We start from the raw sequence: 23,794 nt of genomic DNA, 5'->3' as shown, positions 1-23,794 counted from the left end.
AGAGGTTGAGGAGCTCTGGCTGTGAAACTCTGAGGCTCAGGCAAATGCCTTCACTTGTCTCCTCTGTAGGACGAGCACCTTCCTCCCAGAGGGAGGTATGAGAAGCATTTAGAGCAGTGCATGGGTACGTAGGGAGAACTGTATCAATGCCAGCTGTTTCATCCCCATTTCACAGATGTGACAGGAGAACTGAGTCACGGGGCAAAGTCATAGAGTTGGGCTTGAACTATCTAACTCAAAGCTCAGCTCATAACTACTCTGCTCCATCGCTTCTCTCCTAGGATTCCGGGGAGCAATTAGCGAGCACCTGTACGAAGAGTGCTTGGCACAGAACCCGCAGCACTGCAGGGTCTTGATCACATGGATGCCCCAGGTAGAGGGCTCAGCCGTCCCTGCAGGCTCCTCCACAGTGCCTCCTGCTGAGATGAGGGCCTGGCCTGGTTCCGGATCCGCAGGATTGCCTGCGGCTTGCTTGCCCGCCTGCCCGCCTGCCCGCCTGCCGGGGCTGAGCTCAGCTCAGCCAGCTGCTCCCTGGGAGTCCCCATGCTTCTTCTCAGAGCTCCCTTGGAGGCACCGGGGTGGGGCCCAGGGAAGCCTCTCCCACCCAGCTGGGGGCTGCCAGAGCCCCTGCCCACCCTTAAGACGGGGTTTTCCTGCCCTGCACCAGCTGTGCTGCTATCCTCCTCGCCTCTACAGGGGCAGGGCAGGAAGTAGGGAGATGCCAGGACCAATTAAATCCGACGGGGGAATTAAGGTCAGCAGGATGCAATTATGCCTGTTGGATTTAACAAGGCCAGAGGGAAGGTTTCTCCAGCCAGAGTTCACGGCTTCTTAGGCCTCTTGCCCTGGGTGGCTCTGCGTTCCAGAAGCCTGGGCTCCCAGGCTCACACATCCCTGGGAGAATTCCTTGGGCCTGGAGGGGTTAACTCCACTTGGGCACCACTTCTTTGGCTCCTGGAGGAAATGAACCCAGCCAAGAGGCTTTAAAAGGACCGGCTCAGAGGAGACATTTCCCAGCCTGACCCTCTCCCTGCTCGGCTGTGATGGAAAATCCAGGGAGTTGAGCAACGACCTTTCTGACTCCAAAGAGAGCAGCCAACTCCCCTCACGACTTTCCCTCCGGTCCTGATATGGGAGCCGCTCAGAGCTGTTTCCTCCTGCCTCTCCCACCTTGGGGCCCCCGAGCCAGGAGTTTGGCAGTACCTCTCGGCCCCCAAGAAAGTCCTGGTAAGGCTGCTGTCCTTACTGCAGACCCTGCCCTTCCCTCCAAGGCTGGTAAGCAGAGATCTATGGACATTCTGTGTGGCCAATTGGATGTAGATTTCTCTGGAAGCTCACATGACACTGTTCCAGCCCAGAATTGTAAAGTTGTATTGCTAAAATTATTACTGAGTGTCCTACCCTGTGGCCAGGACTAAACTCTTCCCTTTGGGGACACAGAGACGGAGCTGGGGGAAAGCTAGAGAATCACCAGATAAATCATTTTAGATGAAAAAAGATTGTAATCATTCATGAAATGGGATCCTTTTTCGTTGCTAATATTTCTACAGAACGTGTCTGGAGGAATATGTATATATACACACATATACAGATACATACAGATGTGAGAGTAGAGGTGATTTTTCTTCTTTGGACTTTGTAAAACTTGTTGAAATGACCATCTGTAACTCTTAGAAGATGAATAATTCAGAATATCAATATGAACACAGATTTCTACAATTGAAGACGGAAAATGGTAAGAGCTACATGAGATCTAAAATGCTATGGGATCTCAAAGGCAGAGTTTTGGGGCTGATGATCGGGGCTGACTTCTCAGCTGAAGGCATGACGATGGCACGCTTTCTCAGCGCCTAGTCCCCAGAGTCTGTGTAAAATGGGGCCCCAGGAACCTGTCCTCATAACCAGTATTTCAGGTGGTTTTCGTGCACTCCCCAGCTTGAGAACTCACGAGTCAGGGGCTTTGAGGCACTCCTGGGGCAGCTGGCAGAACACTCCCAGCACACACACCCCCCACCCCTAGCCTGGGCTGTGTTCTCAACCCTGATGCACATAGGAAACATCTGGAGAGCTTTCATCTCTGAAGTCTGAGCCCCTCCTGAGCTCAGACCAATTAAATCAGAAACTTTTAGGGGGCGGGAAGAATGTTGATTATTTCTCAAACCTGCCCAGAAGATTCTGATGTGCAGTAAGATTGAGAGCTGCTGCTCTGAGGCTCTCCCTGGACAGGAAGCTCACCTGTTTCTCGGGAATGCCCTCCCAAGTTAGGGTAAAGCGGTGTGCATGGCAGGCGTTCCCCTCTGACCTGTGCTGTGTGCACTGTCCCGGGACCTGGGGTTCAGGTGCTGGCTCAGAACAGACACGGGCCATACCAGTCACCCTGATATACCAAGAACCTAGTACAAAAAGTGGTGCTTCTGGAGTTCCCATTGTGGCTCAGCAGTAACGAATCTGACTAGTATCCATAAGGACGCAGGTTCAATTCCTAGTCTCCCTCAGTAGGTTAAGGATCCTATGTTGCTGTGGCATAGGCCAGCAGCTGCAGCTCCTATTCGACTCCTAGCCTAGAAACTTCCGTATTCCACACCTGAGGCCCTAAAAAGCGAAAAAAAGAAAAAAAGAAAGAAAGAAAAGAAAAAGTGGTGCTTCTGTTGTTAGTGATAATAGTTGCTAATATCTATTGTGCATTTACCATGGGGCGGATAGATACAGATATTAATTCCTTTAATCTTCACAGCAATGTTAAGAGGTGGATAATATTATCGCCCCTGTTTTTAAGAGGAAACTGGGGTGCTGAGGAGTAACTTGTCCAGGGTTTGAGAGGTAGGATTCCAGTGGGACCAAGATATAAACCCAAGCCATCAGACTCAGAGCTCTCACTCTTTAATGATCACTCCTTTACACAAAATAAATGCCTGCTGCAAAATGAATTTGTAGGTGAGTGAAGGATACTTAGATTATGTCATCAACTTGGTTGCCCCAGAGCTTGACATACATAGGTGCTCTGTCAATGCTGAATAATAAATGCTCCGATTTGGTAGGGCCCTGGAACAATGAGAAACCAAGACCAGCCCCTCCTTCACTCTTTCTCCCTCTCCCCCACCCCAGCCCAACTTCTCTGCAGCAATAAACAGCGAAGCCAAAAATAGCCATCTAATGACGTTAGAGGAGCAAGGTCATCTGAAAATTGCCCATGGCCACTGGACACCTCCCTATAGGATCAAGTAGCAGGAGGGTACCCCAGGCTGGTGCAGCTGTTCCAAGAACAGGAAACAGCCCAGGAGCAGACTTGGAAGCACCACCTCATGATGGCAGGGCCCTCGTGAAGGGGGCAGGGGACAAGTGCCAACACTCAAAGGAGAAGCAAGGCCCAAGTGTGAGTGCAGACCCTGTAGAAGAGAACTGGACTTTGTCTGCACTGGAAGTCACCCCCGTCACACGATCCCAGGAAATGGCTCAAAAAGCGGGGAATGCATGTTCTGTCCTGGTGCACCTGACGGCTTCCTGGCCCCCCACTATGCTATTTATAACGCCGCGGGGGCTGGGGGCGTCTGCTGAACTGGGTTACCATACAAGCTGGGGTGCATGGCACGTTCTGAGAGGCTGCCGGGAGAAGAGGGCCCCGCCTGGGATGGCGAGGGGGCGTCCAAATAAAGGATGAGGAGTGGGCCGGGGCAAAGCCCCTCTGGCTGCAGTCCCCTGGCACTCTGACCACCTTGGCTTTCATCCAGGCCTGCCGAGGCTTGTGACCTGACGGGCAGCTGCCGTATCCCTGACAAGAACGCAAGCATCCGGCACGGTCCGAGGAGATGCCTGCTGGGTGAAACTAGAGAGAGAACCTGCTCTGAGCATCTGGGGAGCATAGCTGGAGCTTCCCACAGCAACGTCAAGAATTCTGTGAGGACTCCAGCCCAAACTTGCTCCGAGGTCCTGAGCTGCTGGCCCTGGCGAGTGACAGAAACAATCTCTTCTTCATCCAAGGGGCCCTGTGATCAAGTGTCAATTATCTTATCTTCCAGGAGTTCCTGAGAATGCCCATCCCCTCAAGGGCTGCAACTGGTGCGGTGCAGAGGGCCCTTGAGGGCACAGACCTGGGTCCAAATTCTTTTATTTTCTTGGTCTTTTTGTCTTTTTAGGGGCGCACCTTTGGCATATGGAGGTTCCCAGGCTACGGGTCTAATCGGAGCTGTAGCTGCTGGGCTATGCTGGGTCCAACTTCTGACTGCCATTTACCAGCAGTGCGACTTTGGGAAAGTAACTTAAACTCTGAGCCTCAGTTTCCTCCTCCGCCATATGACTTGTTGGAAGGACCTATGGAAAAGCATTCTTCCTTCGGTCTTTATTCTGGTAATGGAGTCTTGGCTAAGGGGATAAACACCTACTCAACCAACTCAGCAGCTCTCCCGGGTAACATGAACGGGCTGCACAAATATGATGCCAGGGAGCTTGGAGGGGAGGTGTGTTTTCTCCTCCACACGGGCTCTGTTTTGCCCTGGGTGCTGAGGCTCACACAAGAGAATGGCTGCTGGCTCCCTGGTCCCTAGAGACCTTTTGAGTTGGGAGACCTGTTGTCCATCCAAATAATGTGCAACGAAGAGTCAGGGAGCCTACAGTGTAGACATCCACCTCCAACCAATAAGAACGCGATTTCTGTAAGGTCAGCTCAAATCCCTCACCTCTCTGCTTGCACAAACTCCCACGGAGTCTCCTTCCTGAGGAGTGCCTCTGCTCCTCTCGCTGGCTGCTGACTCTAGCAGCTGCTGGCCCTGTCCTGTCAGGCTGTTGGCTTTGTGAGTAAACAGCAGGGGCTTCTGGCAACCCCTGGTGACACACACCCACTGACAATTAATATTGAATATGTGACTCAAGCAGGGCCACACTGAGTCACACTGTCCAATAGGGATGAATAAGTGCCCATTGTGCTCCCAGAGTGCTCTGGGGCCATGTTAAAGCTAGGAGCAAATTCTCATCCATGGAACTGGAGGAATGGTCCTTTCCAGAAACATTGTTTTAATTTCTACCAGGAAGACACTGAGACCCAGAAAATGTGACATGTGCAAGGACATAAAACCAGAAGCCACTCTCCCAATCTAGGGTTCAAGCCACTAATTTTTGTGCACCTTCAGAACAAAAAGAGTCTAAGTCCCTTTGACCATAAACATCACAAAAACTGAGTTGCAGCGGAGAGAAACAGAAGAGCAGTAAGACGAGGGGAGACGTCCTTAAACTGCCTCTAGCAGCTGAAGAACCCGCTATTAGCAACCTCACATCGTGGAAAAGCCAAGGATGGGAGGGACTTCCTTGCTGGAGTCTGTCAGAATTCATTGAGCATTCTGTACAGTCTTTAACTGGTTCCAAGGTCAAGAGAAACATCAGAAAATATGTGTGTGTGTCAGAGGACATTATTCAGGGATTAGTCCCCTGGAGTGATGTGGGCTAGATTTCCTCTTCCAGAACAACCCTTGGAAAGTCCTCAAGAGCTAGCACTCTGGTCTCCAGCATAACTTCATTTAAGTTGAAATAGAAATCTAGCCTGCTAGGGGTGCCCTCTTGCAGTGACGGAGCAGCTGACTATAGAAAAATATAAATGTCAAACTAGGACGAATGTGGTTAGGACGAATGTGGTTAGAACAAATTGTCGGGGGAAAAAAGCTGAAAACATTCCAGCTGAAAGAGCCTTATTTATTTTTCTCATTCAGTCACCTCTTTGACGATATGGAAACTGAGGTCCAGAAAAAGGGAGTGCCTTGTTAAAGGTCAGCCGGTGTGCCAGTGCCAGGAGGTGGATTATATTCCCTGCCTCTACTCTTCCCAAGACACACCGCAGCCCAGCTAGAGTTAAGAAAGACAAAGGGCGTTTCCTTTCAAATCTGATCTCCAGGCTCTGAGACAGCCACCCCCCGTGTACGTCTGTCTTAAGATGTAGAATTCCAAGACTTTAAAACGACATACCTAGAATTCTCTCCAGAAAGGCTTTGCTAAATGCCGGTGAACTCTTCTGCTGGGCACCAGTGCCAGTTACACTGACATCAGGTCGGCCAAAGAGAGCTTTCCAGTGTGCAAGTGTGTATGCCAGAATGTCGTCATTGACTATGCTTTTGGGAGGGACTTACATTTTAATAATTTAATTGAATTACAAAGATTGACTAAGTGGTTTGAAACAGCCATTTAAAGTTTAGAGACAGACATAATACATTAGGGGGACAAAGAAATCTGTCCTATAAATAGCCTAGAAAAATCTTTTGCGAAACAAACCTTTTCAATGGGGAGAAGCAAACTCAGAACACAGGAACAATATGCTGCTGTTAGAATTGGTATTTTCAGAGTATGCAACAATACGGGAAAAATATTTGCATTAATACTATGCAAAATGAAAAAAAGGAATACTTTGTATGTCAGAAAAACTCTACACTGTAGAAAAACACACTAAAGTTTTAGGGAGTATGTCAGCGTAAGGCCACTGACTTTTCATCGCTCCTCGCCACTAAGCGTAACAATGCTGCCCCAAACTGCTTTTCCTATTGTATTTTACAACTACTCATTGTTTAGTATTTGACCCACTGAAAACTACATCTCCCACCCTTGCTCCTGAAAGGAGTCCTGAGAATATCACTGGTACCAAAATAAGGTAGGCAACAATTTTTAGCCCATTCATACACCTGCCTGTGAGGTTCTGGGATACCAGTCCCAAACGACATGGGTTTAGGCAGATCAGACAGGCCAAGTTTTTATTTCCTTTCTGTGTCATAAAATTTTAAGAAAAGAAGAGAAGGCAATTGATGCTTTAGGGCTAGGCAGTCTGGTGAAATAATTCTTGACAAAACCTAGTATTTTCCTAAGCCCCTGCAACAATAGTTTCTCGGAGTAAAATGTCAGCATTTGTCAAGCCCTTTCAGGAAGCTGCTGATAACCTTCAGTGCTTAAGAGTCATGCTTTGACGTGAGCCCAGCCTCTTATTCTCTTGCAAGAAAGAGAAGTGCAAACACGATGAGGTATTTCTGGTTTTGACATCCGTAACCTTTGCTACAGAAAGTAGAGTGGGTATGCAGGAATACAAAAAACAAGGAAAAAGTGTTTGTCCCCAGGCTTCTTTTTTATAGCAACTACACTGGCTTTAGCTGGATAACAAATTGTCCTGGAATTCTTGGCATTGGAGCAAACATGTCAGCTCCGTGGTTACGCCTTCGTCACTGCTCAAAGTACTGCACACTTTAACCTTCCTGCTCTTTCCATAGGCCTGGGTTTGTCCCATACCCAGGAAACTTTATATGTTGTCTAAACTGAGCATCCCAGCAGGCTGCAAGGCAGATGGCAGCTCAGGATTCAGAATGTTGACCGACTCCTACCTGGATCCACACCACCAAGCTATAACTCAGCCTGGCTGTGCAGAAATAGGAGCCCGGCCACGTGGCTGACAGCTTTTTTAACTGCTACTCTCAGCAATGAGGAACTTCTCCAGCAGTCAAGATTCAGAAAGGAACTGAAAAGGAAGCATGTCAAGAGCTACCGAAGGGGATATACAGGTCCGACCGGATACTCAAGCCAATAAGCCCCCAAGGCTCAGCTAAGCCAGGGGGAGCTAAAAGACTGGGTATTGCCAAGCTGCCCTCAAGCCCTTGGGACCTCAGGTCATTAGCCCAGGACATCACACAGAGGAACTGGACATCACTACTGGACATCTGCCTTCAGGTCACTAGATTCTCATAAGAAGCTTCATACTTCAGCCAGGCAGAAAGCTAGTACACACCTGAGGTAGCACCTGAACCACATCATTCAATGCAGAACATATGAAAGAGCAAGGAACAGAGTATAAATTATGACATTATTTATGGAAAAACAAAAGGGAGCAGGTGAAGTCATCTCTGCAAGGGAACATACTTGGCAGCACTATCTGGGGTGGGAACTGAACTTGTAGCTTTTGAATTTTGAATGAAGTGCGACACTTACAGAACAAATTAACATTAAAGGAAATGCATAATACTACAATCTCATTGCTATAAAAAAAAGGAAAACGCTGGAGTTCCCATCGTGGCGCAGTGGTTAACAAATCCAACTGGGAACCACGAGGTTGCTGGTTCGATCCCTGGCCTTGCTCAGTGGGCCGAGGATCCGGCATTGCCGTGAACTGTGGTGTAGGTTGCAGAAACGGAGTTCCCTGGTAGCTTAGTGTTGTTGCTGCTGTGGCATAGGTTCAATCCCTGGCCTAGGAACTTCTGCATGCTGCAAGCATGTCCCCCGCCCCAAAGGAACTGCAATCTCACCTCCAAGAATCTCTAAACTCCTGAAGCGTTTTATCTGTCTGTCTCACATTACTCAATTACATCGTATCTCGTGTTACAATTGTGTAAGTCTAGACTTACCTCTATTCAATGCTGGAGCAACTGCCACTGCAGCCTGTCTACTACTCAAGCTCTACTTTCTAAGGACAAAATTCTATGGAAAAGAACTGGTAAGGAATAAAACAGCAGTCAAGATGGCAACAAAGCAATTACATAAGAACAAAATGATCAAAGTAAAAGTGAACGATGACCTTGTATTAATTAATCAGCACAAGACTATTAGTAATGGGAAACTATAACAAGTTAAAACACCAAGGCGTTCCCGTTGTGGCGCAGCAGAAACGAATCCGACTAGGAACCATGAGGTTGCAGGTTCGATCCCTGGCCTCGATCAGTGGGTTGAGGACCTGGTGTTGCTGTGAGCTGTGGTGTAGGTCGCAGACGCGGCTCGGATCTGGTGTTGCTGTGGCTCTGGCGTAGGCTGGCGGCTACAGCTCCAATTTGACCCCTAGCCTGGGAACCTCCATATGTCGTGGGTGTGGCTCTAAAAAGCAAAAAAACAAAAACAAAAACAACCCAACACTAAAAACACAGTCCTTCTCAGGTATTGCAGAAATTCCAACAATCTGCATGTCTGCAGGTGCTAGGAGCTCTGCAACTTGCCAAACAAAGTGTGGCAGCCCGATTTCTCAGAACTCAGTAAATTCCTATTGGAGGGCATGTTCTTTGTTTAGGAAAATTCTGGGGTAGCCTCTGACAATTGAAAGAGAAGCTCCCTCCTGGACAAGGCCTGAAGGGATAAAGAACTTGAATTTCTCTGCAAAAGAAAAGCAAAGATTGAGTTTCAGGAGAAATGGGAGGCTGTACTAGAAAAATGAAGGTCATGTGAAGTGGTGTAGAAAGAAAGAACTGACTAGACAGGTTGTACTGAGAGGTAGACAGCCACTGGGAAACTGAGAGACATTCTGGGAAGTAAGAGACAATGGATGTCTGCATCTCCATTTTAAAAGCTATTTGGTCTAAAGTAACACACTCTCTCTTGCCTCTCAGAGACCACCACGCGTTACCACCCTGACGTGGGTGTGTCTTTAGGCAGTAATCCAGAATGGAGCAAATGGAGTGGACGGACTCCATAGGTCCATAATTCTCAGTACCACTCTTCTAAAAGCCCCAACTTGAGGGCCAGATTTATTCTTCTGCTTGAAACCACCAAAACTAAAAATGGACAAACTATATGAAAAAATGGTCCCAGGTGGTAATATATGAGTAAGAGTCAATTAGTTAGAGAACTGCTGATACATGGGCGGGAGAAAAGGACAGACACAGAGAGGGGATCAAGAGATGGAGAAGTAGAAAAACCAAAGCAAGAGGTAACCAGGAAAAAAGTAGGAAATTATCATCCTTACCTGATGAGGTCAAATGGTCAAGGAAAGATTTATGAAAAAGATGATACCAAAGCTTATTTTTTTTGTTTTTGGCCACACCTGCGGCATGTGAATGTTCCTAGGACGGGGACTGAACCTGCACCATGGCAGCAACCCAAACCACTGCAGTGACAGTGCTGGATCCTTAACCTGTTTCGTCACAAGAGAACTCCCAGAGCTGAGTCTTATATGGAAGAGTTTACCAGATGAGAAAAAAACACACTTTGAAGGCATAACAGACCTCCAGAGTGGTTCCTAGGAGGGAGTTAACAACATAGGGAAGGATATTCTGACATAAGACCCAAAAAAAAAGTCACAAAGCACTTTCCTTTAAGGATAGAGGCTATGCTTTTAAAAGTCCCTAGCTCCGGAGTTCCCGTCGTGGCGCAGTGGTTGGCGAATCTGACTAGGAACCATGAGGTTGCGGGTTCGGTCCCTGCCCTTACTCAGTGGGTTAACGATCCGGCGTTGCCGTGAGCTGTGGTATAGGTTGCAGACGCGGCTCGGATCCCGCATTGCTGTGGCTCAGGTGTAGGCCGGTGGCTACAGCTCCGATTCGACCCCTAGCCTGGGAACCTCCATGTGCCGCGGGAGCGGCCCAAAGAAATAGCAAAAAGACAAAAAAAAAAAAAAAAAAAAAGCCCCTAGCTCCTTTCAAAGTACTCACTTCCCCAATAAGATGTGACCTCCAGAGGGGCTTGACAGATTTAAAACATCAAATAACAAAATCAGGGAGGGAAGACAAACCTATTTATTCCAGTCCAGGTCACTGGAGGACTTCAAAGTGCACTGCTCAGCATTCCCTGTTATCATCAGCACCAATAAGAGAAGAACAAGCCTGCACAGCGGCTCTGCCTGAAGCCACCGATGGCCGCCGTGAGGTTCCTCCAGTAAGTCTGCCTCATCTGGCAGTTTACGAGGATTCCTCCCTCATAAAGAAGGGCTCTTTAGCTCTAAATTCATCTTGCACAGACAAGAGGAAAGAATCTGACATACTACTGATGGCTCTTCATTTAATCCATGACTTAATAAATCCTATCTCAGTATTTAACTATCTTTATTTTCTGATTAAAATAGGAAAGGGGGGAGGGGCAAGGGCAATAGAAATTACACTGTACTAATGCAAGGGCTTTAAATTCTAGTCAGAGTTAAGACCCATATTAAAGGGCAACTGACGGTTGAAAGGAAATGACTACACGGAGTCCGGCTGAGACATACATAAGGTGAGTCTCACTATTAGCCACAATAACACAGGAAAAACAAGTTTCAATGAAACTGGAGTCCACACTTGTCCGGCATACTCTGTGGGTCATGGGTAGGGAAAAGCCTGGAGAAATGGGTTCTCTCCATGCCCCCGTGACAAAGAAGCCTCCTGGTTTGATGGAAGGAGCAGCTCCGGTTCCCAAGTGGCATCAGCTCGCAGCTAAGTTCAGCAGTGGAATCGAGTGGAAAACTTGGGCGATACAGGCATGGTCAGTGGCTGGTCACTTGACTTGACCTCCACACTCTGGTACTTGCGTATTGGATTTGCCTTGTGCACCTGCAGAGTGAAAAAATATGTAGTTACCACTGATAAGGATGTTAGAGAACCACACTTTACGTTTTTATTTTTCTTCCGGAGAAAAATTTTGCATAGTGTTGCAAATTCCAGTCACTAATTCAAAGAAAGAGGGGTAAAAAACGGCAATGCAGTATAGCAGTAAAGCACAAGAGCTTCAGAGCCCAAGCAGGTTTCTATTCAGATCTTGCTGGACCCTCAGATTGTCTCTATCTCCAATTCGGCTGTTCAGTACGAGGGTATAAGAGGACTATACTCAATTGCAGCAGAGACAAGATACATGTGAAGAATTTGCCAGAGTACAATCTTAAGTTTACTGAGTCTTAATATTCACCAAAAGCATGAACCGAAAAAACAGAGCCAATAACCAGGAAGGGTTGCTGGGAGAAGGCATGGTCACACCCACCCTTTTGGCAATCTAAAATCAACCCTGAATCAAGCCAGGTTAGTGGAGCACTAATGCGAGCACTGAAGAAAAATCAAAACACTTGAAGCTATTAAAGAGGCTGATTTTGTATTATCTGACTAAGGATTGTATTGGTTTTTTGTGGTTTTTTTTTCATCCAATCAGCAAATGGTAGCTTGAATTTTGTTGAGAAGCTAGTCCCTTTAATAGTTTGTCCCTAGAGCTTTCCTGTGACCAGTCGCCCCTGCCAACAGCTGTATCAGCTGCTGGCTTAGCACTTTGAGCAAAACCTCAACAACTTACATATTTCTAGATTCTTTCTTTTATTAATCATATGAAGTTCCAGCTAAAACTGTCTTCTTCCTCATCAATGCAGTCAATGTGGCTTGCTGCCCTTCTACTGAAAGGGTCGTTAATGGGAATTAAGCTTTCTTTTTGGAAGACTAATATCTAAATCATCTAGTGTTAGCATGGAGGGCCACCTGGACCAATACACACTATAATTCCAAGGAACCTGACTCAAGTATTAAGAGGAAAATGAAAAGCCAGTTGTCACACATGTCCTTCCCCTACCAATGTATTCTAATTGTAAAACATATTTTCTTAGGCCTTAAGGAAATAATAAAAATAAGTGAAATAAAGAGTCCTATAGGAGTTCTCCTGTTGTAGTACAGCAGGTTAAGGACCCAGTGTTGTCACTGCAGCTTGGATCACTGCTGTGGCACAGGTTCAATCCCTGGCCATGGGTGTGGCAGGAAAAAAAAAAAAGAAAGAGTGCTAAAGAATGTACCACTGTGCACAGTTACAGCATATGATGTCCTCCTTATGAAGGCCCCTGGAAGAAATTCTGACTGAATATAGTGTCAAGGATAAATGTATTCTTCAAATAACTAGCTTATTTACATCTCCTGACCACTGTGAGTTTTGTAACTGACATGCTGGTTCCTAAAAAGGCCACGATTATGGCACAAACTTAGCAGATCCATGGATCACAATGTACGCAGCTTTAGCCTCCTTCACATCTCAACTCTGTCACCACCCTTGCTTTGTGTGACTTCTCGTTTTCACTCATCCTTGATGCATTCTTGTAAGCCACATTAGATCCTTTCTGGAACAAGGCAAGGTATAGATTAAACAGACATAAGCATGGGTTAGTCAGCATTCACACTGCCCAGTTACCAATTCTTTCCGTAGCCTGGCCAGTTCCTGCCTCTGCTGCTCCTCTTCCTGTTGCCTGGCCTCCTCCAGCTGCTGAGCTTTCTGGGCTTCCACCTCAGCCATTCTCTTCTCCAGCTCCTGCCGCTCCCTGGCTCTCTTCTCAGTGGCCAGCTGAAAAGTTTCCTGGACTAGAGAACCAGAAAGGCCCTCTGAGCAGAGACAGAGAGAATATTGGTGCACAAGGACTCGCATAAACCTAGCGCCATAGATCCAGCAAGTGGCACAGACATGCAAGGCGACAGAAAGGCTGAGCTCTGAACGAAGGAAGCCCAACAGGGAGAAAGGCAGTGTGAACCATGTACAAAAGTCCTAACATTTTAAGAGTTGGAAGGGCCCTTAGAAATCATTTAATTAGGAGAAAAGCAAGATGCACAGAGATGAAGTGGCTTGCTCAAAAACTACATAGTGAGGAGTTCCCATCATGGCTCAGCTATAAAAAACCAACTAGCATCCATAAGGACGGGGTCTGATCCCTGGCCTCACTCAGTGTGTTAAGGATCCAGCATTGCTGTGGCTGTGGTGTAGGCTGGTGGGTACAGCTTCGATTGGACCCCTAGCCTGGGAATTTCCATATGCCACGGGTGCAGCCCTATTAAAAAAACAAACAAACAAAAAAAAACAACCACTACACAGTATTTGAGACAGATTTAGAAGAATCCCACTTTTCTGACATGCTCCCCAGTGCTTAAGGAATCAAATGTTTTCTACCTAAGACTTGCTTCAGCGGACTCCAGAAAGAGGTCCTGGCTCTCCCTCCCTCACTTACGTACTTGCTCCTCTCTGGGCAGGAGAAAGTATAACTGTTGAAATGCCAGCTGCCTCTGCCCAAGCTCTCATTCTGTGAATCTGACCCCAACATATTCTACAAATCAACATGGCTGCTGGATTCAACAAAGATCTAGAGGGAGAAAACTCTAGATCCTCTATGGGCAAATGCTTCTGATTAACACAGTATGGTACTGACACAACTGAGTCCCAGGAAGTCTGGCAATTCTGCCCCAATCCCCTAAGAACCCATGAAATATTACCAGTAAGGGATTTTTTCTCTATCTTAGGAACGAAGGGCTCCTGGGAGATGACGGTGTTTGGACGAGCCTTGAAGCAAGCTGCTTCTTTCTGCTGTTTTAGTTCTTCCTCCAGCTATTAGAAAGAAAAATCTGTCAGATAAGCAGCCACACAAATATCCATAACACCTCAATGACTCAGTTCTAAGGTTTCTGATCTATTTCAGTGATAAAGACAGCAGGTGATTTGATCTAAATCTCAATTAAAATCCTTTACATTATGCAGATCAGACCAACAACATCTGAACCCACTGAGAACTAGAAAGTATCTTTAAGATACTCTTAAGGCCTATCTTAACACAACAAAAGATAAATAAGTAGACATTATATACACCTGATGTGATCATCTGTATTCTCCCCCTCCAACACCCAAAAGAATCTAACCAGAATTTGCATCCAGATATAAACAATTCAACTGTTTAAAAGTGAAGGATTTGGGGATATTTGAATGTTGACTATTTGTCACTATTAAGGAATTACCGTCAATCTTTTAAAGTGTGATTGTGGTATTTTCTAAGGCACTATATCTAATTACTCATTTATAGGAAATATAGGAGATAGAGGAGCATATTGACCAACACCATGGACATACAATAACCAAAATCCAGATTATAAAAACCTACAGGACAAACAATCCAATTTATTCAACAAATAAAATGCAAGTAGAGCAGCCTATAGATTAAAGGGGATTTAAAGACTTATCAAACAAATGTAAGATATGGACTTTGCATCCAGATATAAACAATTCAACTGTTTAAAAGTGAAGGATTTGGGGATATTTGAATGTTGACTATTTGTCACTATTAAGGAATTACCGTCAATCTTTTAAAGTGTGATTGTGGTATTTTCTAAAATCCTTATATTTTAGGAGTTCCCATTGTGGTACAACGGAAACGAATCTGACTAGTATAAGTGAGGATGCGGGTTCGATCCCTGGCCTCGCTCAGTGGGTCAGGGATCTGGCATTGCTGTGAGCTGTGGTATAGGTCACGGACGCGGCTCAGATCCCAAGTTGCTGTGGCTGTGGTGTAGGCCAGTCGCTGTAGTTCCAATTCAACCCCTAGCCTGAGAACTTCCATGTGCCCCATGTGTGGCCCTAAAAAAGCCAAAAAAAAAAAAAAAAGTGTTAACATCCTTATATTTGGAGTTCCCATCATGGCTCAGGGGTTAGCAAACCTGACTAGCATCCATGAGGATACAGGTTCGATCCCTGGCCTTGCTCAGTGGGTTAAGGATCTGGCGTTGCCATGAGCTGTGGTGTAGGTCGCAGACGTGGCTCAAATCCCGAGTTGCTGTGGCTGTGGTGTAGGCCGGCAGCTACAGCTCTGATTTGACCCCTAGCCTGGGAACCTCCATATGGCGCAGGTGTGGCCCTAAAAAAACAAACAAAAAAACCCAAAAAAAAACCTTATATTTTTAAAGATACACATTCAAGTATTTTTGGATGAAATGAGATGACAACTAGGACTTGCTTCAAAGTAATCTTGTGTAGGTAGAAGTGTCCAGTAAAGAGATAAATAGGTGTAAGTTAAATGAAGTAAAATTTTCCATGTTTTGATCACTAGAGAACCAGGTGACAGGTTTATGGAAGTTCATCATACTACTGTATATCTGAAAAACTTTAAGGAAAAAAATTTTTTTTTCTTTACTTATTATTTTGTCTTCTGAGGGCTGTGCCTGCGGCATATGGAGGTTCCCAGGCTAGGGGTCTAATCAGAACTGTAGCCACCGGCCTACGCCACAGCCACAGCAACAGAGGATATGAGCCGCGTCTGCGACCTACACCATAGCTCATGGCAACACCGGGTCCTTAACCCACTGAGCGAGGCCAGGGACCAAAGCCGCAACCTCATGGTTCTTAATTGGATTTGTTAACCACTGAGCCATGACAGGAACTCCCTAAGAAAAAATTTTTATTATGGAAAACAACCTCTACACAGACATTCTATGTCATGGTCCTTGAAAGATTCATTATCACTTCCAAAGCAACAGTCCTAAGTTTTCCTAGAGAACAATGCCAACAAGGAGTCTACATTTAGTCACTTAACCAATTATATCTCTTGGGCTTCAAGAGGGGTTAACTTTCTACAAAGATTAGGCCAGAGCCTCTTTTGGACAAAGCCTAGAATAAGAGATAATATCAATACTGACAAACTTAGGGATTCAGGGGAATTTTTTTCCAGACAGGGCAGAATTAGATCCCAATTAAACCAGTCAACAATCAATTAACTGTTTTTAACCACCTGTCAACTATAAGGAGCAAACAATATACCATGTTGAGAAAATGACACACCATATTGAGAATCAATTCTCACTACATAGTTTCTCACATGGTTTCTAATAGATGAAATAAATACGATCTTCAAAACTCTCCTTGTGCAAAAAAAAGGCCTATCTGTTCTCGAATTCCCCAGATGATCACTTAAAATAGAGATTAGCAAACTTAGACCTGCAGGCCAAATCCAGCTTGCAAACTCTTTTTGTACAGCCCTTGAGCTAAACATCGTTTTTATATCTTTAAAGAGAAACACACACAGAGAGCATGTGACAAAGACCATATGTAAACTGTACAACCTAAAATACCTAGTATCCAATCTTTTGTAGAAAAAGCTTGAGGATCCCTGATTACAGTGAGACCCCCAGAAATGATCTGGTGGATTAATTCCCAGATGAAGGTCAGGGTTGTGGGTCTACTTATTGCAACAAACCAACAATCGAGCAATTCACATTTTAGCCGCTCTCCCTATCCCCACCTGGTGCTTCCAAGTTTGTGCCTTCAGAGCACCTCTTCTGTCAGTCTCCAAGCAGAAAGGCTCAACCTGGGTTGTATTCTTCACCTTCTTCTCTGGCAGGTTAACGGTGTCAAAATGAGGCAAAGGTAGTGCCTTGAACTTAGGCACCTAATAGAAAAGAAGATGTTAAGATTTAAGATAAGGTCTTTCTGGCCAGAAAGCAGCAACTGCTCCAGAATATCTGGATGAATCTGAAAATAGGCAAGGCCAGTTTTCAAAGAAGCATGGTATGGCAGAAAGAGTAATGAGTTCAAAAGGAAATCGAGGTTTTCCTCCCAGTATTGCCAATAACTAGCAGCATGATCATGGGCAAATCACTTAACCTCCTTATGCCAGAAGGATTATTTAAATTACTTGCCCTATTTATATTTCATAAGGTTCTTAGGGATCACAGGAAGTCAGTGATTTTATAGTTAAATGTGCAACATAAAAGATTACCTTTAAGGAATCAAAGAATAGTATTTTGCTGCTTGCAAAAAATGGAAACACCTACCTCCCCTTTCTGCAGTTCTTTTATTTTCTTCTCCTTCTGTAACTGACGTTTTTTGTCTCGAGAATCAAAAGAGAAGGGGCATATTTCCACAGTTCTCCCCACTGGAATTTGGGGCTTAAAAGGCATTCCAAAATATGGCACAGGTTGAGCTCTTATCACTACTGGCTCCTCCTCTTCCTAAGGAAAAAATTGCAAGTTAGAAACAAGATTCCTCACTCTCTCTCACTTCCTCAGAATGTGGAGTCAGAGGGCATTATATGAGCAAGGTCATTAATTAAGGCAAGTCACTCAATCTCTTAGATGTCTTAGTTTTCTTTCCCATCAAAGAGGGCTACCCACTGACTCACCAACCTACTAAGTCACCTACCAACTCACAGGGGTGAGACTGATGTGAAAGCACTTGATAAAACTAACACAATTACTACTAAAGAATCTAAAATTTTTCACAGGAAGGTTGTAAAAACAATCAAGGAGTGTGAATAAAGTGAGAACAGAAGAAAGGTACTAGCCAAGCATATACCTTGACCTCTTCTTTGACCCAGCCTCCAGAGTGCACTAAAACATGTGACTGAGATTATTTCTAGTTGCCAAACCCAGAATAGGACCAAGTAAGTTGTTTGGGTTCAAGCTGGTAGCATAAGATTACTGTGTATTTTAGTTTCAAATGAACCTATAAAAAGGCTTATGCTTGAGATCTGCTATAAAATTACCCTAACTCTGGATATTTATAGATAAAATGGGAGATGTAACAAGAAACTAGCCTGATCAATGACAGTTTATGTATACCAACTTCATGAACCATCACCACACTGCCAACTTTGCAACCCCTGGGTTGCTAATGGAGATAGGACAGGGTGATGTTAACTGCTTAGTATGAATTTTAAAAGTCTCTCACTGAATGGTGACAATAGCTCAAGCAAAACAAAGTATAGGTTTGGCAACTCTTATTCCATGTTATAACAATAGGCTAATTTTCAATGCAATAGAAACAAACATAACCTAAATAAGCTGCAACCAGTTACCACTGAAAGCCAAGATTCGTATCCTTACTATTTTGCTCTTTGAAGAGCAAAAAAAATGAGCAAATGCTTCATTCCCATTGTTAGTCCAGATAAGAGTGACTGCTTTTGAATTCCACTAAGTTTAAAGAAATTAGAATAATGCCTAGATTGATTATGCAGCAAGGGTAGAAACCCCCATCCCAGGGAATCACCTCATCTTCTTTGGAGGGCATTCGGATTCTGTTCTTCAGAGTAAAGGCTGGTGACTTGGGGACAGTGACTGGAAGTACTTTCTTTTCAGGAACACCCTGGAAGGAGTAAGCAATTCAGTTAGATGTTCCAGAACAATCTCTACTAGACTGTGTGTTAAGATTAATTAACTTAGATGTTCACATATCAGGATTTTTTTTAAAAAGCTAGTACTTCGGTATGTTGCTATTTACCCAAATAAGACTGGTGTGTATTTAGCACTCCAACCAATGCAAATTACAAAGACATGATTTGAGTTGTATAGTCAATAAAAATACACTTCGGAGTTCTCACTGTTGTTCAGTGGAAACAAATCTGACTAGTATCCATGAGGACATAGGTTTGATCCCTGGCCTCGGTCTGTGGGTTAAGGATCCGGTGCTGCGGTGAGTTGTGGTGTAGGTCGCAGATGCAGCTTGGATCCCAAGTTGCTATATCTGTGGTATAGGCCGGCAGCTGTAGCTCCAACTCAACCCCAGCCTGGGAACTTCCATATGCTGCAGGTGTGGCCCTAAAAAGGAAAAAAAAAAACCCAAAAAACCTTTTTTGGTATTTATGAAAAACTCACCACAACGGAAAATAAATGTCAATATTTTATTGTTTCTCTCCCTTTTAATGCCCTAATCACTAAACAACAAAATCAAAAAGGACTTCCAGGGAGTTCCCGTCGTGGCGCAGTGGTTAACGAATCTGACTAGGAACCATGAGGTTGCGGGTTCGGTCCCTGGGCTTGCTCAGTGGGTTAAAGGATCTGGTGTTGCCGTGGGCTGTGGTGCAGGTTGCAGACTCGGCTCGGATCCCGAGTTGCTGTGGCTGTGGTATAGGCCGGCAACTGCAGCTCTGATTAGACCCCTAGCCTGGGAACCTCCATATGCCGCGGGAGCGGCCCTAGAAAAGACAAAAAGACCAAAAAAAAAAAAAAAAAAGGTATTTTTGACCTGTAAGACTAATATTTTAAAGACTGATTAGTACTGGGTTGGCATGTGAAGAGAAGTGGCCACTCACACGGAGTTAGGTAAAGTACAGACTGGTACACCTTTTAGGAATTTAGTTATTAAATCCTTAAACGGTCATACTCTTTCACCCAACATTACACCTCTAATATTTGGTCTCCAGTTTAGTTTTCAGGTATATTTCAATATAACATTTTTAAAAAGAATAAAAAATTGCAAATAACCCTATTATCTATCAAGAATAAATTAAATGCTTCTTAAATTATAGTATAACCACACAATGGAATATTATACAGACATCAAAAAAAAATAAATCTTTATTCCTGACATAGAACAGTGTTCATAATATTGAGGAGGAAAGGACAAGTTGCTAAAACAAAGAATATTATTTTTCTGGGTTTTTTAAACGTATACATTATTTATTTGTTTGTTTGTTTTGCTTTTTAGGGCCACACCTGCGGCATATGGAAGTTCCCAGGCTAAGGGTTGAATCAGAGCTACAGCTGCTGGCCTACACCACAGCCATAGCAACACAGGATCCGAGCCGCGTCTGCGGCCTACACCACAGCTCATGGCAATGCCAGATCAACCACCCAGTGAGCAAGGCCAGGGATCAAACCCGCATCCTCATGGATATTAGTCAGATTTTTTTCCGCTGAGCCACAACAGGAACTCCCTTAAAATGTATACATAATTAATCTAAGAATAGAAAGTAAAATCTGGAAAGAACACCAAACTGTTAACTCTCACATCTCTTTGAGGGCAGATTAAAAGAGGCATTTAATTTCTATATTCCATAATTCTAATACACTGAACTACTCCAAAGATCTTTTCCCCTTTGTGGCCAAAACACTGCCAACATCTCAAATCCTTGCAGACTGAATTATGTGTACCAAACTATGCACATCATTCAAAACTAACTTATGTTAGAAAGTTGTTCCATAAGTATTTTTTGACTTTCATGGACTTTACACTCGATCATGAATCTGGCAATTAACCCTAAATGCAAAATAATATTTCTTAGGCTATTGTTCTGAATGAGGGGTATGAACAGATCAATTTTTTAAAAAATCCAGGAGTTCCCGTCGTGGTGCAGTGGTTAACAAATTTGACTAGGAACCAGGAGGTTGCGGGTTCGGTCCCTGCCCTTGCTCAGTAGGTTAAGGATCTGGCGTTGCTGTGAGCTGTGGTGTAGGTTGCAGACGTGGCTCAGATCCCGCATTGCTGTGGCTCTGGCGTAGGCCAATGGCTATAGCTCTGATTAGACCCCTAGCCTGGGAACTTCCAGATGCCACGGGAGCGGCCCTAGAAAAGGCAAAAAGATAAAAAAAAAAAACAAAAAAAAACTCCAAACAACCTTAAGGCGTTCCCACTGTGGTACAACAGGATTGGCAGCATCTTGGGAGCACTGGGAGGATGCAGGTTCGCTCCCAGGCCCCTCACAGTGGGTTAAGGATCTGGCATTGCCACAGCTGCAGCTCAGATCTGATCTCTGGCCTGGGAACTCCATATGCCACAGGGTGGCCAAAAGAGAAAAACAAAAAACAACCTCAAGACATCTCTCAGTAACTCTTCTACATGCTGCCCCCATTAGCTCTCTATTCTGCTTCCTCTCTAATTCTTCACTGACATGCCATAGGCTACATCATCTATTGCCTGGACCATTCCACCAGCCTTCTAACAATCTTTGGGCTTCTCATCTCATTCCACCAGTGCATCTTCTTATATGGTTAGAAGATCTGATCATGTTATTTCCTGACTTAAAATTGTTTTATGGCTCCTATTGCCTACCTACAACAGTATAACAAATTCCTTAGCATGAAATACAAAGTGGAGTTCCCGTCGTGGCTCAGCGGAAACGAATCTGACTAGAAACCATGAGGTTTCGGGTTTGATCCCTGGCCTCGCTCAGTGGTTTAAAGATCCAGCATTGCCGTGAGCTGTAGCGTAGGTCACAGACACGTCTTGGATCTGGCGTTGCTGTGGCTCTGATGTAGGCCAGCAGCAACAGCTCCGATTAGACCCCTAGCCTGGGAATCTTCATGTGCTGCAGGTGCGGCCCTCAAAAAGACAAAAGAAAGACAAAAAGAAAAAAGAAATACAAAGTGCTTCACAACTTGGTACCCTACCTGACTATTCAGCTGTACCTCCTGCCCCTCTTTACACATCACCCTCCACCCACAATGATTTAACACTGGTTCTCATCTCAATACCTTTGCTTGTGCTGTCTGAAATGCTCCGGTTGCTTGGAAGCATCTAACCCTTCTTTTCAAGGCTCCACTAAAGCACCTTCTCTTTTAGAAAAACTTTCAATAGATCTCTCCATGCCCAGAACCTACTTATGCCACTCTCCCCTTTACATGGTCTATTATGGGACATACAAAAAACTTCACTGCACTTGTTTTACTTCATCTCCTCCTGCCAGACTGTGAGTGTTTTAAGAGTAGAGACTGTAATTCCATCAATCCCTAAAACCTAACACAAATCTTGGTAAGCATAAGGCATTCAATAAATGTTTGCTGAATGAATACAGTAAGCATGAGTGACAGAATTTACACCTTGGACTTGAAGACTCTTAGACTCTAATTTATACCTTGGGAGACTTCTCCTCAAGCCCAACAATGTACAACTGCTCCAAACATGTTTGGAATGTCTTTCTTAGAGTGGCCTTCAAAGTCAGTTTGTTCAATCTTTTATTTATATAAATTTATTTATTTTTTATTGAAGTATAATTGGTTTATAATGTTATGATAATTTCTGCTATACAACAAAGTGATTCAGTTATACATATACCCATTCCTTTTCAGATTCTTGTCTTACGTAGATTACTGCAGAATATTGAGTAGAGTTCTCCATGCTACACAGCAGGTCCCCACTGGCCAGTCATTCCGTATACCACAGTGTGTACATGCCAATCCCAAACCCAGTCCATCCCTCCCCTCCCCCAACCTGTCCCCTTTGGCAACCATAAGTTTTGCTTTGTATTATCCTTTTAAGGCCACATCCAGGACATATGGAAGTCCCCAGGCTAGGGGTTGAATCAGAGCTGTAGTTGCTGACCAACACCACAGCCACAGCAATGCCAGATCCAAGCCACATCTGCAACCTATACCATAGTGCATGGCAACACCGAATCCTTAACCCACTTAGTGACACCAGGGATCAAACCTGCATCCTCATGGATACTAGTTGGGTTTGTTACTGTTGAGCCACAAAGGGAACTCCAAGAAAGGTGATTTATGAAAATCAACTTTGTAGCAACTGTCCAGCCATGCCCCATCTCCACTGTAATCAAAGCCAACTAGGAGGGAGTTCCCGTCGTGGCGCAGTGGTTAACGAATCCGACTAGGAACCATGAGGTTGCGGGTTCGGTCCCTGCCCTTGCTCAGTGGGTTAACAATCCGGCGTTGCCGTGAGCTGTGGTGTAGGTTGCAGACGCGGCTCGGATCCCGAGTTGCTGTGGCTCTGGCGTAGGCCGGTGGCTACAGCTCCGATTCAACCCCTAGCCTGGGAACCTCCATATGCCGCGGGAGCGGCCCAAGAAAAAGCAACAACAACAACAACAACAAAAAGACAAGAAAAAAAAAAAAAAAAAAGCCAACTAGGGGCTTAATCCAAAATAAAGAAAAGGAAACTGTATTTCTACAAACAGAGAAGGATTCTTATTTTGCTATTTTAAGGTTTTTGGTTATAAGCTCCTTGAGGGGAAGGATATTGTCATTTGCATTCCTTTGCACAGTCCACAGCATCTACAAGAAGTAGTAATTGTTCAGTGAATGTATGCTGACTAGTATCACTGTCCTTATTTGCTTCCATGTCAGTCTGCTCCCCAGCCTGTGAAAGCTCTGAGCACGAAGGCTGTGCCTCATTCCATTTGAATCCCGTGTCTAACACAGGCTGGTGCATTTCAGCTTACACTGTCACTCACTCAGTTATCCAACATTGCAGGGCCTAGGCTGAGATGCTTAGGTGCTGGGAAACAGAAGAGAACAATACAGATATACATGGTCCCTATTACCAGGGAGCTCACAGTTCTACTGGAGAAAAGAGACAATGAAAAAGTAACAAATCAACTATTTCCTGATTTTGACAGGTGCACTGAAGAAACCCAACAGAATGTGGAGCTGAAGGATAACTCCGAAAGGAAGCTGAGAGATGTCCTCTCTCAGGAGGTGATATATGGTTGGAAGTGGGCAACGTGCGGAGACAGATTTAGGAAAAGCGGCCTAGGCTGGGGGATACGATGGGATGGGATGGAATGTTAGGGGTGAGTACCTCTCCCTAAGGCCATGCCCCACGTGCCCTGGGACAAGTTCTCAGGCTTGTCCCAGAGCAATTAGGAAATTACCATGAAGCAATG

At 44.8% G+C, this 23,794-nt stretch overlaps 1 protein-coding gene across 50 annotated transcripts in view; it reads right to left on the bottom strand.

Annotated features, from left to right (window-relative positions):
- Positions 1-10,740: 10,740 nt before the first annotated feature.
- Positions 10,741-23,794, bottom strand: part of TPX2 (TPX2 microtubule nucleation factor) — a 53,702-nt gene continuing 40,648 nt past the window's right edge. For 26 of the 50 annotated variants that reach the window (XM_085003505.1, XM_085003496.1, XM_085003501.1 and 23 more), the window contains 6 exons: positions 18,445-18,540; positions 17,232-17,408; positions 16,700-16,846; positions 13,911-14,022; positions 12,844-13,031; positions 10,741-11,240 (listed from right to left, as the gene is read on the bottom strand). In XM_085003505.1, the coding sequence (XP_084859631.1) occupies positions 11,130-11,240; positions 12,844-13,031; positions 13,911-14,022; positions 16,700-16,846; positions 17,232-17,408; positions 18,445-18,540 (831 nt within the window). In that variant the 3' untranslated portion in view covers positions 10,741-11,129. The remainder of the gene's footprint in view (positions 11,241-12,843; positions 13,032-13,910; positions 14,023-16,699; positions 16,847-17,231; positions 17,409-18,444; positions 18,541-23,794) is intronic. The other 24 variants (XM_085003514.1, XM_085003520.1, XM_085003525.1 and 21 more) reach the window with 1 other exon arrangement.

The sequence above is a fragment of the Sus scrofa genome, chromosome 17, assembly GCF_054392235.1.
Source record: "Sus scrofa isolate SSC_HxYL_T2T_F1_AM1 chromosome 17, Sscrofa_HxYL_maternal_Yorkshire_Landrace_v2.0, whole genome shotgun sequence".
NCBI classification, from domain to species: Eukaryota; Metazoa; Chordata; class Mammalia; order Artiodactyla; family Suidae; genus Sus; species Sus scrofa.
The sequence above is the reverse complement of the archived record's forward strand: the minus strand, read 5'-3'. Positions and strand labels throughout refer to the sequence as shown.